The sequence below is a fragment of the Patiria miniata genome, unplaced genomic scaffold (assembly GCF_015706575.1).
Source record: "Patiria miniata isolate m_02_andy unplaced genomic scaffold, ASM1570657v1 HiC_scaffold_30, whole genome shotgun sequence".
NCBI classification, from domain to species: Eukaryota; Metazoa; Echinodermata; class Asteroidea; order Valvatida; family Asterinidae; genus Patiria; species Patiria miniata.
In genome coordinates, this window is record NW_024037070.1 from 691,838 (window position 1) to 709,054 (window position 17,217).

Below are 17,217 nucleotides of genomic sequence, written 5' to 3' on the forward strand. Positions count from 1 at the left end.
GGAAGAGTTTAAGAAAAGGGATATTAAGTCCGAATTTCACCCAAGGAAATTAATTCTGGTTAAAATAAGAGCATTTTGAAACTGTACTTTCAAACTTGAAAGCTTTAGTACACGAGAACAAAGAAATGTCTCCAGAAGGATACAAATTTCAAAATGCGTGCTCACGCACACGTTTCAAAATCACGCACATGACGTTTGCTTGTCCCTTTTAGACCACCATACGAAGTAGTAGGAGCCAGCACTGAGAGCTGGTTGGCAGTTGCGGCACCTAACTCTACACATGGGGGGTGTTGGCAAGAGAGGGGTACAGATTTTTTTTGGGGGGGGGGGCAACATAGAAAAAAATCTTCGTCGAGGAGGGAGGCTAGACATCATTTGATGCTTAGGGGCACTGTTCAAAACCATATATATATGTGAATATAGCCACATTTTCGGGCCAATTCAAAGGGTTTTCAGTCTTAACCCCAACTCCCTAGGCATTTTTGCTAGGATGTAACCTTAATCCTGCCATATCCTCCAACTGCCTCTATGTCAAAATAGTGTAGCGGTGCACGGCCGCATGGTGGCGTATTCACCAAGCTGGAAATTGGGGGTGAAGCCACTTTCAGCGCGCGCACTATCTCAGTACCTGGGGATCCAGGCACGACAGTGCACGCGCGCGTATCATAGTCGTACGATGGGCCAAACTAAAGCAGAAATTGCATTCGCGCTCTTTTAGGCAGTTCTGATCTGAAGCTGGTTGAAGAAAGACGTACGAAAACACCACAGAAACAACCCTTGTTAGATAAAACGATTATATAATGTGAGTACTTAATTTAGCGGATCATTGAGGAGAATCAGAAGAGACAGAAAGAGAGAAGTTAATCCTTGTGTCCATGTCACATTTATTTTATTCGTTGTATTGTGCTGTTTGTCTTGTTTCTACTTACGTTAATTTTAGCCTAATTGTCCCAAAGAAAATAGAAAATTGGTGGCGGCGGTGGGATATTTTATGGCTAAAATTACAGTAGTTTGGTTGTTTAAAAATCACAGCGTTAGGTTCAGCAGTTACCTGCGAAAGATTTACTCTCCGACAGCCTTCGGAGGTGTTTAACACGGCGGTGGTTTGACCGAGCCGTTAGTTGCGACAGGGAGTTGAACGGAGCAGACTCCAACGCGGCAGTGGTTTGACCGAGCCGCCAGGTGACAGTTGGGTAGGCCTACGAAGCGGAATACGGCAGTGGTTTGACCGAGCCGTGGTGTGGTAGTATAAGGGAGGTCTACGAAGCAGAACACGGCAACAGCTTGACCGAGTCGTGCAATCGAGCCAGTAAAGTTTGCATACATCACGGCAGCGGTTTGACCGAGCCGTTTCCTGCACAACGCAAAATCCGGAAGCTCCGGATCAGGAAAGCCGCTCCGGGAGCTCCGGATTAGAAAAGCCGCTCCGGGAGCTCCGGATCAGAAAAGCCGCTCCGGGAGCTCTGGATCAGAAGGCCGCTCGGGGAACTCCGGATCAGAGAAACTGCTCCGACACCGCCGGATCAGAAAGCCGCTCCGGGAAATTCGGATCAGCAAAGGCGCTCCGGGAGTTCCGGATCAGAAAAACCACTCCGGAAATACAAAACAATTAAAAATACCCGTCCAATCAGAAATATTAGGTTCTGAGGTTAAATACCAGAAGGAAATGGACAGAGCAAAGGCAAGGCTTGGTAGGGCTATGGACTATTTGTCCATGAATTGGCCGGATCTGTACTGTTTCTTGGAAGGGGAGTACCAACAGGTTTCTCAGGAAATAGAAACACTCTCTCAAGGACTGGGTCGGTTCCTAGGAGGCAAGTCGCTCCCAAATGTAACCACCGGAGAGGATGCAACGTCGCTCGATATGCCAGTCCCCGAGGAACGGGACATTCCCCTGCAACCGGTAGGAACAAAAACACAAATCGGGTCTCAGGCTAATATCAGGGATTCTAGGCTGAGAAAGGATTACACCTTATGGGGAGACTCGGGAATACATGTAGACCTTCCAGGAAACCAGTTGCAATCTAACCGTTTTGACAGCAGAACAAGGGTCTGCCCTAGGGAACGAGTCTGGGGGATGGATGCGTACAAGCTTGCTGTGTAGGCCGATCGACATAACGTCTAACCCCATCCCTGTCTCTTCCAAAATAGAGAGAGAAGGTGAAGAATCCGAACACGCCCCCAGCGGTACACTTCAGCTACAGGTGAATGACAATCGGAATATCAACAGCCAAAAAGTGAGCAAGAATCTTCAAGGGCAAGAAGAAGAGAGTATGGATGGAAACTCGAGGGTACAAACTCCGGTTGTAATTCCCAATAGGCCAGTACCAACGAAGCGAGTTCTTGACCATGATGGGGCTGTCAAGAAGAAGACTGTTCCAATCAATGAAGCAAAGGAGACGACGTCGGGACAATTGAACAGAGGGAATCAGCGACCACTGATAAAGCCTTACCACTATGATGGAAAAGGGCCGTGGGAGTCCTATATGAAACACTTCGAGCTGTGCACTGGTATCAATGGCAGGGATGATGAGACTAAATGCCAATATCTGGCCGTTTTACTCACCGGTTCTGCTCAACTAGTATTGGGAAGTCTCCAGAACGAAGCAAAGGACTACAGAAAGCTAGTCAAGTCAATGCAGGCCCAGACTTGAGAAGCAAGTGAATTCTAAGAAAAATTCAACAAGAAAGGCCCACAGTGTTACTACTGCAAACAGTGGGGGCACATCAAGCCAAACTGTCCAGAGTTGGTTGGGACTGATGGGGAAGGTAGTCAACAGTCGGCAGAAATAAATAACGCACAACAAGGTCAGGGAAACTGTTAGGAGCTGTGCCTGAGGGCCGAGGGACAGCGGTAGAAGGGGGGCCCATAAAAGATGTCACAAGAGAGAAAGTTGCTGTTGTGGTTGGTGAAGGATTGCACCTAGATGCATTCATCAATGGAGTACATTGTGATGTACTGGTAGATACTGGGGCGACAGTGTCTTTGCTGTCTGAGAGGATAACTAAACAGTGGTCCAAGGAAGACCAAGAGTTGGTAATGTGCACCGATATTAAGGTTCAGCTGGCAGACAGTAAGGCATTAGCTGTAAGAGGGGAGGTAGTTGCGGAGTTGCAGCTAGCTGGAGTGAAAGTTCAACATCGGTTTATTGTAGCTTCAATAGGAAACGATGTATTACTTGGGTTGGACTTCCTGCGGAATGAGCGATGTGTGATCGATGTCACTAATAGATGCCTCGATTGGGGAGGGATGGCGCTGCCTCTTTGGGAGACAGCGGAGAGACAACAGAGCTGTAGAGTGACAGTAGTTGAAACTGTTGTTGTTCCTCCGAGGATGGAAATGCTTGTTCAAGGGAGTCTGGAAGGTGGTGTATGATGGTACCATGTGGACTGATAAAGCCCACAATCACGATGACAGAGAAAAACCGTATCCTGGTAGCACCTTCAGTAGTCAGAACTGGTTCCAGTGTAGTCCCCTTGCGCCTCATAAATCTTAAAGATGATCATGTCACCCTTTACCAAGGAACAACAGCAGCAATGCTCTATGCGGTGGATTCAGTAGGCCCCGAGCTTATGTCTGACCCCCCTCCTGACGTGGAAACAGAGACAGTGCGGGCGGCAACGGAAGAGAAAGGGGATACAGAGGACCTTGCTGTGCCCAATCACTTACAAGATTTGTATGAGAGGTCAACCGGACACCTTAATAATCAGGAAAGTAATCAACTAAAGGAGCTACTCATCAAGTATCAAGGCCAATATTCTTCAGGGGAAGGAGACATTGGGAGGACGGAGTTAGTGAAGTACAGGATAGAGACAGGGATGTGGCTCTAATAAAACAGCGGCCCAGGCGCCTGCCACTTCATCAGAGGGAAGTTGCTGAAGCGGAAATTCAGTCAATGCTTAATTGAGGCGTCATCAAGCCAGCCACAGGGCCGTGGGTGTCTCCAATCGTTCTGGTGCGGAGAAAAGGATGGGAAGGTACGCTTCTGCCTAAGCCCGGATGGCGAGAACAGCCCCACTCCAGATAGACCAATTGCAGAGAGTAACCCCTCTGCAGAAACTCCAGGGGAGGACTGGGCGGATGATCATGTTGAGCAGGAGTCTGATGAAGTTGAGCCTCAGGTGGACGCATAACCACCAACGGATTCCCCTGAGTCAAACACTACTTGTCCACGTCAGGGGCGAAAACGCAAACCCCCTGAAAGATATGGTGATTGGTGTATATAATTGTAACTATTTCCTTTTGTGATTGGTACTGCAGGCCAAGAGTACCCCGCAGCAGAAGCCAGTCACCCCTTCAGAGAAAGACCCCCAGCAGGCATTACCAGTGTCCGGAATGTTCAACTGACTGCAGCTCCCAATCCAACCTTAAGAGACACCAGGACGAGCAGCATGGGCAGTGAGAGAGGAACCGACTGAGATGCCCGCATGCCCATTGCAGCCTCTCATTCCTCCGGAAGCACGATCTCGACAGGCACTGGAGGAGCCACGAGGAAGACCAGTGTCCATGCCAGCCCTCAGAGCAGCCTTGTACCCCGGAGCGTCCCCGCACACCAGGGAGGGGTTTGGATGCCATAAGCCTCAACGCAGGGAGTGAAGAACGGCGAGCTATACTGCGGCCCCTGTCACCACCCCGGATGCGACGGAGCATGGAAATGCCGTTGCCATCACAGGCACCTGCATGTCCGGCCCAGCCTGAGGGCCCACTGGTCAAGGAGGTCGGAACCCAGACTGAGGGAAGTAGGAATTCGCATCGCAGTCATACATGAGCTACTGGATACTGATGGGAAAGTCACGACCCGTATCATAAAGGAGAGGTTTTTCCCGGAATGAGGCAATTGGTACTCGCGTACGCAAAGAATACCGGCCCCTAAGAAGTCTCAACATGGTTAAGCAATGGTTTTCAATTCCTTCTGGAAATTGAGTACATTTATGAATTTATTACCAAAAAGACTGCATGCAACTTGACAAGTTTTGTTAACTTTTTGAGAAATAAATTGCCTGATGATTCTAAAATTGAAGGAGAGACATCCGAACTGAATGTTTCATCATTGGCTAGGTACCAAATAGTCTAAAAGTGTACAGTTTATTACGCATTAATAAATACCCCTGAACCAGCACTGATCCAGCATCATGTAAGTCAAATATACAACAATCCTACGGTATCTTGTAACATACGAATGCATATGAAACACAGTTGCTATGTGGGGCGTGCATACACAGGCATAATTCGTACAACCAGGTGCAGTTCTATAGAGCCTATATTTTAGGGGGACCTGGGGAGGCCTAACAGGGGTGGATCCAGAAATTTTGGCAGACAGGCATGCTGAAATGTACATCACTTTTTTCTCCGGACACTTAGGCCTCTGAAAACCAATAGGGGGGCGGGGGGGGGGGGGGGCTCATTCTATATTTTCATTGGGGAGCGCTGATAAAATCATACATTCGTGCACATTATATTACCTAACAGTGTACAAATGGCCCCTTCTATTTAGTCTATTTAGGGGCAGGGAACATTCGCATGTGACGTCACCTAACATTTCCTACTGCCATTTTTTTAATGTAATTTTTTTGGGGGGAGGGGGGGACTAGACAACAGTTTTGGGGCCTTAGCCCCCTGTAGAACCATGCCTGCACACAACATATTCGTGTAAATGAGGATGTTTGAAAAAAAGCGTGAATCTGCAACTTATTTTCTGTGAACATGGTGCCCATGGATATATTAACATTTTTTTTAACTGAACATTGTTGTAATTCTGGGCACAAGGTTTATAAGTAAACTAAATTTCAGCTTCCTCTGTCAGGTAAAAATATTTTAAAAAGTGGTAATTTTATTCACTTTGGCAGCAGAAGTTCATACCCTGGACGTCAGTTGTATATGCAATGAAGATGTCATCCGACCTGAGCTCAAGTGATAATAATAATGCACATTGAAGAAACAGGGTCCGAGCATAGTGCTGAAGCTAAAATATGGCCCCTGAACATGAACACAAATTGTCTGGAAATATCGTCGAAAGAAAAATCATAAATTCAGACCATTTGAACAATTTATTTCATCTAAAAGGTACATGTATTTATTGATGGGTTCGGCTCGGTCCATTAACAGCAGCCTTCCCCCAACCACGTCATTATCACGCAGTGAAGACTGGGTCCTCACACTTTTATTTCCTTATTGCAATGGCTCAAATAAACCTATGACTCCAAATTGAAAAAGTAATCTTACTCTTGACAATCTGTTCTCTTCCTGTTCAACATCAGCTTGCACTCTCTCCACATGTTGCTGGCTACTCTCAGCCTCTTGGTGGTGCTCTACTACATCCCTGTTCAGCTGGTGCAATGCTTCCTGCTTGGTCCCGAGTTCTACTGTGATGTGCATCAGTGATTGTTGCGTTTTCTCAATGGAGGCACGCAACCTAGCTAGGTTACCCTGGGCCTCAGCTTTGTGTTGTTCATGTTCTTGAAGCTCCTATTGAATGCAAGATATGTCTTTTAGCTGAATACCAATGGATCAACTCCTCCAATTATATGTATAACAGGTGGTGCATGTCAATTGAAATTTTTTGTAGATTTCTTTGTGTTAAACACGGTTGACAATTTACTTGTTGCAGTATGCTTTGGGGTTACATAATCACATAGTTTGATGTAAAGAAATGCCTAATGTTTATAGTGAGCCCCTTTAGGGTGAATCACATATGCATTCACATGCCGTTGTGGGTTCATTCCTTCATAATTATAGTTGGATTGTAAATTAGATATAAAGCCATATAGTTGATTAACGTCATATCCATGGTTATATCTATATTGCTTTATAGTAAAATCCTCACATGCTTCTCATATTCCTGCGCACAGTTCCGGACTTGTCAGCTTTGAGAAAGACAGGGACATTTTACAATTTGGTTAGTTTTTATTCCCTTCTTTACTCTTTCAATCAGAGCTGAAGATGCAACCTGTTCTCTCAACAACTAAACAAGCTATTTGTAATTTTATATTTTAATGCAGGGTTCGATTTTAACTCTTTTTTTTCACTAGCCAGCCAGCTACTGAAAAAACCTCTACACTATCCCGGGGGCATTTTCACTAGCCCGCATATTTTTCTTTAGTCTCATAACAGCAATGTGCATACCTGTATGTAACCCTAACTAGTTATTAATATCACACATAATTGATGCAGATTTGCTTTCTGAATTTCATAAGTTATTTCTTCCTGTCCTTACATATTAGCCGTTCCCCATTATTTATTTTTAATTGCCAGCCAGGCTACTTAAGGGAAAGTTTTAATAGCCCACCGCTGTTTTGACTAACATTTGGCTAGCAGGCTGAGGCTACCGCTTAAGTTGAACCCTGTTTAATGTATGCAAAAAGCTTTGTTTAGTTTTGTGTGATATTTGTTCTGCTAAAAAAGGAGAAGCATTGTATCTCTTTACTTTAGACAGTCACCAGATCACATGGTGTATACACCAAACTTCGCCCTAGTTCCTGAAATACTTCCCCCCCCCCCCCAAAAAAAATGTGACCTGCCATAGCATAATGAGGAATAACCCTCACCTTTGACTTTTCAAGTGATGCACATAATGTTAAAACGCAAATCATTGGCTTTCCAATGATACCAAATTTATTTCTGTAGCTGAATTTATTCCACAGATATGCTGCAGGAACATCAGTGTCCCATCAATCTTCCCCAACCTCATTTCGAGAAAAACGGCTTCGCAAAAAAAAAAGAAGAAACGCATTGCGCCGCCAACGGCAGGGATAAACGTTCTTCAGTTTTTCCACTTGTGGTTTTTTTTTTCCAAACAAAAATACATAGTGTGAATCTTAGATACCTTGACTACTCAAGAATACAAAACAACAAATATCAAGGTTTTGGGGGACATTCCTTATTTTGCATCAGTAGGTCAGAAATGTAAACTATATACTTCCTTAGTGTTGGAGCATTGACTAATAAAAGAAGTATGTATGGCTCATGTATGAGGTTAAAATAATAGTGAATCACCCCTGTGAGGTGAATAATCTACCTGCTGTATATGATGCCTTTCATTTTTAACTTTCTGCAGATCGTCTCTTGCCATTCTTAAGTCCTTGCCAGTCTCTGATAAAACAAATCAATAAAATATTTCAAGTCAGTCCAGACAGAAGATCAGTTCCACCCCAACAAAAAAATTAATAATTAACCTTGCCTAAGTAATACAAATTATTCATAACTGGTGTAGTCCTGATTCAAGACTGATTTTGACAGCTGGTCCCTGAAAGTCCGCCATCTATGGCATGAAATTGAATACAGCACACATGAGGTATGCTCTGAATTTTCTGGGGAGCACTGCTGAAGTTCCCAAGACTGGATTTGATACATCTTGTTGATAACAACTTACCATCAAGGCAGCTTTACAATGCTTGTTAGTGTCGCGAGGTGGCAACCCCAACGATGATAAGGGTGGTCAGGTTCACCCTCATGAAGATAGAGTAAGGTGGAAAGCAAGTAGAATTGAACTGGAACACTCAGATGTTTTTTTTACACTGATTCACTTGATTAACTTTTAATTTAATTCACTTTCTCCAATTATACAAAATAATCCAGATGAAGATCCGAATAAAGATTCCAATAAGACGACAATGAAGATCCGAATAAGACACAGGGAAAGACCCAAATGAAGTTCCCTGAATGAAGACGATGACTAAGAAGATCATAAAAGAAGACCCTGTTGACCATGAATAAAATGAATTGATCTTAAACTTTTGTAAGTCTTGTTCCAAAGTCATTGGATTAAATTAATATTATAAACAACAGGTATTTTAATTATACAGCATAAACTATAAATAATTGTTTGTAGACAGTGTCATGATCACTCCAAAATAATACTAGATAGGATGACTAATTAATCAAGCATACAAAGAGAATTACAGTCTTACCCTGATATAAAATAGAGAAGGCCTGTAACTAATGCACTTGAGATGTCAACCTTCAAAGCTTGTGACTTGACAGTCTCAGCAAAAAGTCTCAGCTATAAATTAAAATACATAATACAAATAGCATACACGGGGAACATATTTAAGGAAATAGCTTCTATCATAAATGGTCCCGTGCACCAATAAACAATGCGACATACACAAACAACATTTCAAAATAAAGCGAGTAGGTCTAATTCCACAGTGTGGTCAAGATTCAACGTTGTGCTGTGCATACGCACACTACGTACTGAATGTACACAATGCTGAACTCAATGTCGCCATTATATAATGCATTGTGCAGTGAATGTGTACGAAAACGGTCATTCAACTCTAGAAAAGTTTTGACACTTTCACACAAAACTAACACCCTAAAAACTATAAAAATAAAGCAGTTTGACAATAATCATATCAACCAACCTCTTCTATGTCCCTTACATTATCTACTCAATACTTAATTAGAATCCAAAAATGAGAGAAAAGTGAGCGACTTTTGGCCAAGAGTTGGCTTGGTCTAAGCTTCCTTCACGGCTCGCTCGCAAGAGGACAAACCATGTGAGCGGTAGCGCTCTTACCGTAATGCAATGACTACAACCCCTCGTCGCGCATAAAATTGACTCAGAAGGAGTGTTGACTTTGATTACTGACAATGATGATGACATACTGTTACCAAATAAACATTCTCAAGATAGAATTATCAAATGACCTAAATGTCCACGAACATATGTCCAAACTTGTTAACTAGGGCTATTACACTGGCGGGGTAAGTACACTAAAAGGAACAGCCAAAAAATAACATTACATTATTCATGCTCCTCGTAATTATTCATTATTTTAAACCCCAAAACCCATATCGTTACATTAGGGACCAGGTAAGGGTCAATTTTACGAAACACTACGATTCATCATGTCTAAATTTACGATGGATTACCCATCGTAACTTAAGATACGATAGATCAAAAACGATTTCACGATGGTTCATTGGGTCATCATAACTCAATTTTAGGACCAGAGTAATATCATTTCGGCAATGGTACGCTCACGATTTCTTGCCGATTTAGAGGCCAGATGAGCTCTTATTGTTAATAGAGAGAATTATATCCGAGGCAAAAAAATCTGCTGGATTCTTTCACCGAAAAAGTAATCTACCAAACGAGAAAAAGTATTTTGAGCTTCTGTGAAGGGGTGAGCCACAAATTCAGCACGTCACATTAATGTTAAGTATTGACAGAAGTTTAGTAATAATTTTAGTCAGTGTAAAATATTACACTAATGACAACCAGTTAGTATGTACTGTCATGGTTGACTTTGATCGAAGCTAGCTAGCTCAGGGCAAACGGGAGCACGTTAAACAATATAGTGCCACCATTCGTTTGTTAATTAATGGTGGCGCCCACAGCCTTCCGAAAACGTATCAACTTAGGCATACTATACCGCTTACTGTCCTACGGCTCCGAATCTCCACGTTCCCAAATTTCCACAGCTCCTACCTAAAATTTTGGACACAATCTAGGGCAAACGCAGGCACTTGGCCTTATTTTGTAATACTGAAACGCCAACCTTACAATGCAGGTGGCTTGAGTAACTCCAGCCCCAATCTCATCAGGAATTTGACATATAGAGCTGGAGCTAAAACTATGTTGTAGACACTAGATTCTAAGAGGCCCTAAAAAAACACACAAGATTCTCTGTATCTGTATCACAAAAAAAAGGGTCTTTTTCCCTCTATTAATCCTAACCCAGATTCTATTAAACATAATGAGGTATGTTCAGTGGAATCTGGGATGGGAAACTAGAGAGAAAAAGAACCATTTTTGTGATACAGATACAGAGAGTCCCTGTTTTCTTTAGGGCCGCCTTGAATCTTGTATCTACAACATAGTTTTAGCTCCAGCTCTATATGTCAAATTCCTGATGAGCATTGGAGCTGGAGTTATTCAAGTTACAATGCAGGCGAAATGTACTTTCCTTGTTGAGTCATTCATCATGTCGATAGACCAAAAACATTGTTAGAATGAAACGATCTTACGAAGGCATTAAAAACTAGTGATCATTCTTTTCGTCCACTTTCCAATTTTATTAGCATTAGTATTGTGATTGTATTCTCGGGAGTGGCTGTCCTCGTACACAGTAATCCTGATAAAACTTCCAATTGTTTTTAAAAAAAATGACACTTGACAAAATGCTGGATATTTGGCCACTGCCGGTTTTATTGGGGCTGATGACCCCAATCTTGGAACCCACATGAAATGCAGAAAGACACTATGACAAGTAAAAAGAAATTGCAGTCCAAATATGCAAATCACCCCAGGGGCAGTTCTAACTTTCACTATGGGGGGTGGGGGTGGGGGTGGTCGTTGAGTGGAGGGGCCAAGTCTGTTTGCCAGATGCATGCCCTGCTGGGGGTTTCCCATTGCATTCCCTGGAAAAAATGTTGATACTTTCTCCTACATTCTGCGGCAGTGTGAAATATATTTTGGGATCTATTTTACTGGCATAATATTAGCCTGCAACTGGGGGGGGGGGGGGGGTGTCAACCTTCATCTGCCACTAATCAATGTTCACTAAGCTTAGCATTATCTTTTCAAGGTTTGTTCCATAGATTCAAGAGGGTCATGTATTCAGTGTTTTATTGTTTTCAATTTGTCTTTGCTTTGCAGGTGAAACAAGAACTAAGTGAAAGAGCATACAGTAAAGCTAGAGCAGACCATTGGCCAGTTGAAAAAGAAGTTTTCTTGCCTAACTATTGCTTTGAGGGTATGTCCTGAGCATGCATGCTGTATTGTTAAGACAAGTGTGCTGTTCAATTTGCAGTGTTGTAGTGGAGTACTTTTTGCTGAGTACCGAGTGCTGCCGCGTACCTAGGTTGCTGAGTGCGAGTACAAGTATGAGTACTTGTTCTTCCGAGTACAAGAACAGGTCTCTGAGTATGAGTACTTGAACGTACGAGTACGAGTACGAGGACAAGTACTTCCGGGTGCGAGTACTTGTATTCCGAGTACGAGTACAAGTACAAGTACTTGAATTTCCAAATACGGCACCGGGTAAATTGTGCTTGAAGCCTAAATTATGTGTACTGTTAATCACTTGTGACACAAACTAGGGTTCGTCTTTGTAAGCTTTTTCAATTATTATTTGAAAGTCCTTTTTTTTTTGTTAATCGACAACAGCAGTCTCAAGTCAATGTAAATGTATTTTCCAAGGGAATGCTACACAGCTGAGATACAGACATGAGAGTTTAGGTCAACTGTCATTTAATAAAATTACACAGCAGTGTTGTGCATTTAATTTTTATTATTATTATTCATGCATTTGTTGGTCCTTGGATTCCTCAGACTAACTAAAAAACACACAAGTACAACAAGCATTAAAATGGCTGAGAAAATATTTCTTATTTCTACTTAGTTTCAACCACTGTTCTTAGTGTTCTTACAAAAGCTGTTCTTAGGCCCCCCAAAAAAGTCTCCGGTTTCTGTTATGGAGTTTGCGCCAAAAGTGGTGCGGCGACACGGCTTTTTTCTTTTTTTTGACTTTTTTTTTTCCTTCAAATGTCGGCTGATGACTGCAAATGATGGCCGACTAAATTTAGTGCAAAATGTATGGGAGCCCAGAGTGACCACACAAAGCTTATACTCGATCGTAACCCCATCAAAAAAACACGTTAAAATTGTGCAGCAGCAGGATTCCAGTCAAACCAGTGAGTTTGGCAGTTTTGAGACATCATCTTACAAAAAAAAAAAACTTTTAAATTTTGCCGACGCGCATGGCTACAGCGACGCGCGCGCATACCAGAAGCCGGAGACTTTTTTGGGGGCCTTACAAAAATCTTTTTAATTCCTTCAACCCTCCTTTGCAAGCAAACATTCTGAGCCAAGGTGTCCTTTCAGACGAAATCAATCACACAGGCAAGCGTAAGCGAACGTCAACAGTACACGTACACATGAAACATGCAAGCCAAAAACCCTGGCAAATTCGCGTTTTCTTTGTGTCTATGCATTTAGTCTGCTTCCCATTCCCAAGCCCCTGTTTAAGGCTAGGCGGCTGTGGACCTGCTGCCATAACCAGACTAGGGGCAGTTTTTCAAACCTGGGGCTGGACCCAACTTCTTTTCCAGGGTGTCGAGCAATACGCGCCCACCACTACCTGCTCTCTCACCCTGGGTATTTGATCACTTGCATGTGCAAGATTTTTGAACACGTATGCAAATGAGGAATAGTCTGGTGCCTGCATGTGCATTACGTTAGCGTTTGGTTTTGTATGCCGTGTCTGGGGTAAAAACAGCATCAATTCGTTGCGCCGAGAGTTATGAAAACATGTTAAAATCTGGCCTGCCAATATGCAGTATCACATTTCATATTAATATGAGCAAACTGGAAAGAAAAGGAGTATTTTTAAGAAGGCGTGGACGTTATAATTGTAATGATCGTGAAAACCAGGGTTCAGAAAACAGGGTCCGCTCATAAGTCCGATGCCTCATAGGTCCGACGCCTCATGAGGCATTGGACTTATGAGGCATAACATTTATTTGTTCCACCTCATACGTCCGACGCCGCCTAAGTCCCAAGCCTCATAGCTCCAAAACAGAGTTTGCTCATTGTCAGATTTATGATGTCGGACTTATGAGGCATCGGACTTATGAGGCGTTGGATCTATGAGGCGGAATTTATGCCTAATAAGTCTGACGCCTCATAAGTACGAATTTTCAGACTTATGAGGCGTTGGACCTGGGCGTTGGACCTATGAGGCATCGGACTTAAGATACAGCCCCCAGAAAATGGCTTTGCTCCAATCACCCAAGTTAATCGTACGCCCATTTTGAGGAATACCTCGGCGTACAGTGTGTTCAATGATCGGCCATTGTGCCCACATACGGCAAAAGGGTCATTGTGCGTAATTGGCCCAGGCCCAGTGTCCTATAACCAGACCCAGTCACAGCTAGCTGCTAATTGTGTTTGTCCGGACGTGCGTAGAGTAGAGAAAATGTCGATTTCTCCGCAATCGACCATTTGAAGCGGAAAGTATCGATAAAATAAGGCTGTGGTACGCATACTTTTTTATCGAGTACTGTTATTCGAGTACGAGTACTTTGATGATCGAGTACAATCTTGACATGTGCGAGTACGAGTACTTTGCTGCTCGAGTACGAGTGCTCTGACATTCGAGTACGAGTACAAGTACTCCAAAAAAAGTACACGAGTACCGAGTACGAGTACTACAACACTGACAACTTTATAAGGCCAAAAAAAAAAATATTCGGTCTCTGGTCAGACCAAAGTTCCGGAATTGACGCGGGGACGCGGCTTTTTTTTTTTTCTTCAAGCTTGGATTGTGCAGACAAGGTGGGGTACTATTTTGCTATTTGGTGTCCTCATGTACATTGGTGTCCTCCATAATTTGCCTTGGTGCTCTCGATCATTTGCCTTGGTGCAATTTCCCATTCCTTGTGCTCTTTGGTAAAAAAAATTGAGGAGGTGCGGCAATAGAGGCTGTTGGAGCTACCGCGGAACATTTTGGAAAAAAAAAAGATTGACGCACATGATTAAAATAGACGCGCGCGCTGACCAGAGACCGACTTATTATTTTTTTGGCCTAATTTTCCATCAACAGGTCTCTTTGAAACCATCAAAATACGTTGCAGGAATGGTAAAACTGCATCTTGGGTAAAATCAGTATAAGGCAATTAACTAAGAGAAAATCTTTGCCTAATCAACATGTACACTAACTCAAAAACAGTCTGCCTTTCCTGAGCTAAACAGGCTGTTTCAAAATTACTAATGTGCAAAGATTAAGTAGAAAAATATTGGCAATGGCATGTCCAGTCAAACAAATACATTATAAATCAGAGTCAAAATTAAATGAAGGCATTGGAAGTTTAACTGACCTTTCACCTGCTGCTTTAAAGACTGGAATTGGTTAGTGACTTGCACCCTCTTGCTGTTAATCTTGTCCAGTTTTTCTTGTCCAGTGGTCAAATCCTGCAGTAATTCTTCTTGTTTGGCTTCTTCTGTCTTTCCAGAAGCAAGAAGATCTGTGTGCTGCCTGTAGATATGTAATTGACAATTGATAATTTTTCAAAGATCCCAAGGATAGCTCCTTGCTAAATTACATTTGCAGATTTCAATATGCAGTAGTCTTTAGTATTTACTGGTAGCTGTTCCAGATATCAAAATCAGTACCTTAAAGCTGTAAAGTATGTTTTTGTCTCGGGTCCGAATTTTTAGATCAAGAAGCAACAATAGAGGACACTCTGGTGTAAAAAATGGCAAGACAAACAAACGTTTTTGGTAAAACAAGAACTGAAAGTGACAAAATCAATCAGAAGTGGCAAGGAATTATTGGTTTGGTAAGGGATTACCACAGTGTGTGTGAGTTTGTTTCTGCATTCAATAGGGGACGTTGAACAACAGAGGGCAACAGGGTCCCCAATTCCCACGAGGTCCCCAGTTTTGATTCGTGTATAAAACGTATGGGAGGTCTTCCTAAAAAGTACAAACAAAAGAGGGACAACAGAGAGTCCCCGACTGCAGGCAAAAACACACTTGGGTGGGTGTGTGGGAGTTAATTTATGGTGTATTAAATCGAGGACACACAAGTGCAACATCTTCGGTGATCTGATACACCATACCCTCTGGAGACGTGTGTACAATAGGGAACAAAAGATTGTATATGTCTCCACAGGGCAATTTCTATAGGTGAATACGTCTCCACAAGGTTATCACGAAATAGATATATGGATTTTACTCAAGAACTAGGAATTTCCAAGCTATGTTGATCCGTCGCAAATGGAACAGTTTTAGAAAAGGGATATTAAGTCCAAATTTCAGCCAAGGAAATTAATTCTGGTTAAAATAAGTGCATTTTTAAACTACACTTTCAAACTCAAAAATTTTAGTACTTGAGAACAAAGGAATGTCTCCAGAAGGATACAAATTCCAGTATGGGTGTGTGTGTTTGTGGGGTGGGGGTTGGGGGGGGGTGAGAACCCACTACATGTATATCAACTATGGATGGACATGTATGAAAGGGTTTAGACTTATACATGGTGAGTAAAAAAAACAAAAAAACAAATGTCGGCACCATTGTAAAGTTCTGCATGTAGCACTTTCAAAATCTAGGATATGAAAGCCCAATTCATAAGCTTTCTTTTAGTACAAGAATCATTCACATCATTTCATGTACTTTTCAAGATTTGAATGATTCTTGTATCAAAAGAAAGCTTGTGAATTGGGCTTTCACACCTAGATTTTGAAATTGCTACATGCAGAACTTCACTAAAACAATGGTCCCCGCCTTTTTGTTTTAATTTGTTTTTTTACTCACCCTGTATGTTACTGGATTTTAGTATTCCCATAAGTCAAGAAAGTTCTTGATCTTTTGTAGAGTTTCTGGTAGACTCCATCAGTGTTCCCTTGTCAGTCTGGAATGCAGAAATTGTCAAGCTTATGCAAACCTTTCCAAGCTTCCTTAGTATAAGAATATTAACAATGGCATAAAGGTATAATCATTGTGATACGTCTGCCTGTTTTATAATGCAAGTGGTGTTTTCTCCATTCTTCTCTTTTATGTGAAACTACTTTAAAAATCCTTTGCCATCTAGCCAATGCTCACATTACAAATAAGCTACTGCAGTAGGTAGTGCTGAAACTGACCCTCCAGGTTCAGTTCAGTTTGGTTCGGTCCGGGTTCGGATTTTTTTCCCTCTGAACATCGGTTTGATTCGGGTTTGGAAATACATGTAGAATGTACATTGAAAGGCAAATATGCATAACATGTACGTTTGCCAGATCGTGCGGGACGTTGGCTTTTATAAGTCGCCATTTCGCTCAAGTCGGCATGTTACTACTCTTGGTTCCCTACAAAAAGCACAAAATCCTTTGTGTAAATTGGCATTTAGAAAATCACGCATTGGCATCGACTTCCTGCACTACGGTTGCGATAACAAAATACGCCACCACAGCGTGCGCAATCAAAAAGGGGTTTCCCTCATACATGCAATGTATCGTGATGGTGAGCAATACCAGTAACCCCTCTAGCCTGCACGCATGCCCTCTGTCTATTTTTGGGGACGTCTTAACCCTCCTACTATTTAAGAGGTCACCAATGGTCAAACTTTTCTTCCTCACCTCCTGGCATACTGTGTACAAACCAATGGGGGGGGGGGGTCTTGACCAATATTGACCCAAGTAATAACAAGGCTGACAATGCATGTTTCCATAGGAGTGTTTGAATGATGCATGCAGTTAATACCACTCACGTACTTAATTTGTAACTATA

At 42.5% G+C, this 17,217-nt stretch overlaps 1 protein-coding gene across 7 annotated transcripts in view; it reads right to left on the reverse strand.

Moving 5' to 3' along the window:
• Positions 1 to 16,836, reverse strand: part of LOC119739373 (centrosomal protein of 55 kDa-like) — a 41,609-nt gene extending 24,773 nt beyond the window's left edge. Inside the window, exons 1-6 of one of the 7 annotated variants that reach the window (XM_038214297.1) lie at positions 16,264 to 16,836; positions 14,825 to 14,982; positions 8,908 to 8,999; positions 8,370 to 8,696; positions 8,016 to 8,089; positions 6,224 to 6,466 (exon numbers count right to left, since the gene is read on the reverse strand). In XM_038214297.1, the coding sequence (XP_038070225.1) occupies positions 6,224 to 6,466; positions 8,016 to 8,069 (297 nt within the window). In that variant the 5' untranslated portion in view covers positions 8,070 to 8,089; positions 8,370 to 8,696; positions 8,908 to 8,999; positions 14,825 to 14,982; positions 16,264 to 16,836. Of the gene's footprint in view, positions 1 to 6,223; positions 6,467 to 8,015; positions 8,090 to 8,369; positions 9,000 to 9,363; positions 10,556 to 14,824; positions 14,983 to 16,263 lie in introns of those variants that run through there. The other 6 variants (XM_038214295.1, XM_038214293.1, XM_038214292.1 and 3 more) reach the window with 6 other exon arrangements.
• Between the last annotated feature and the right edge of the window lie 381 nt (positions 16,837 to 17,217).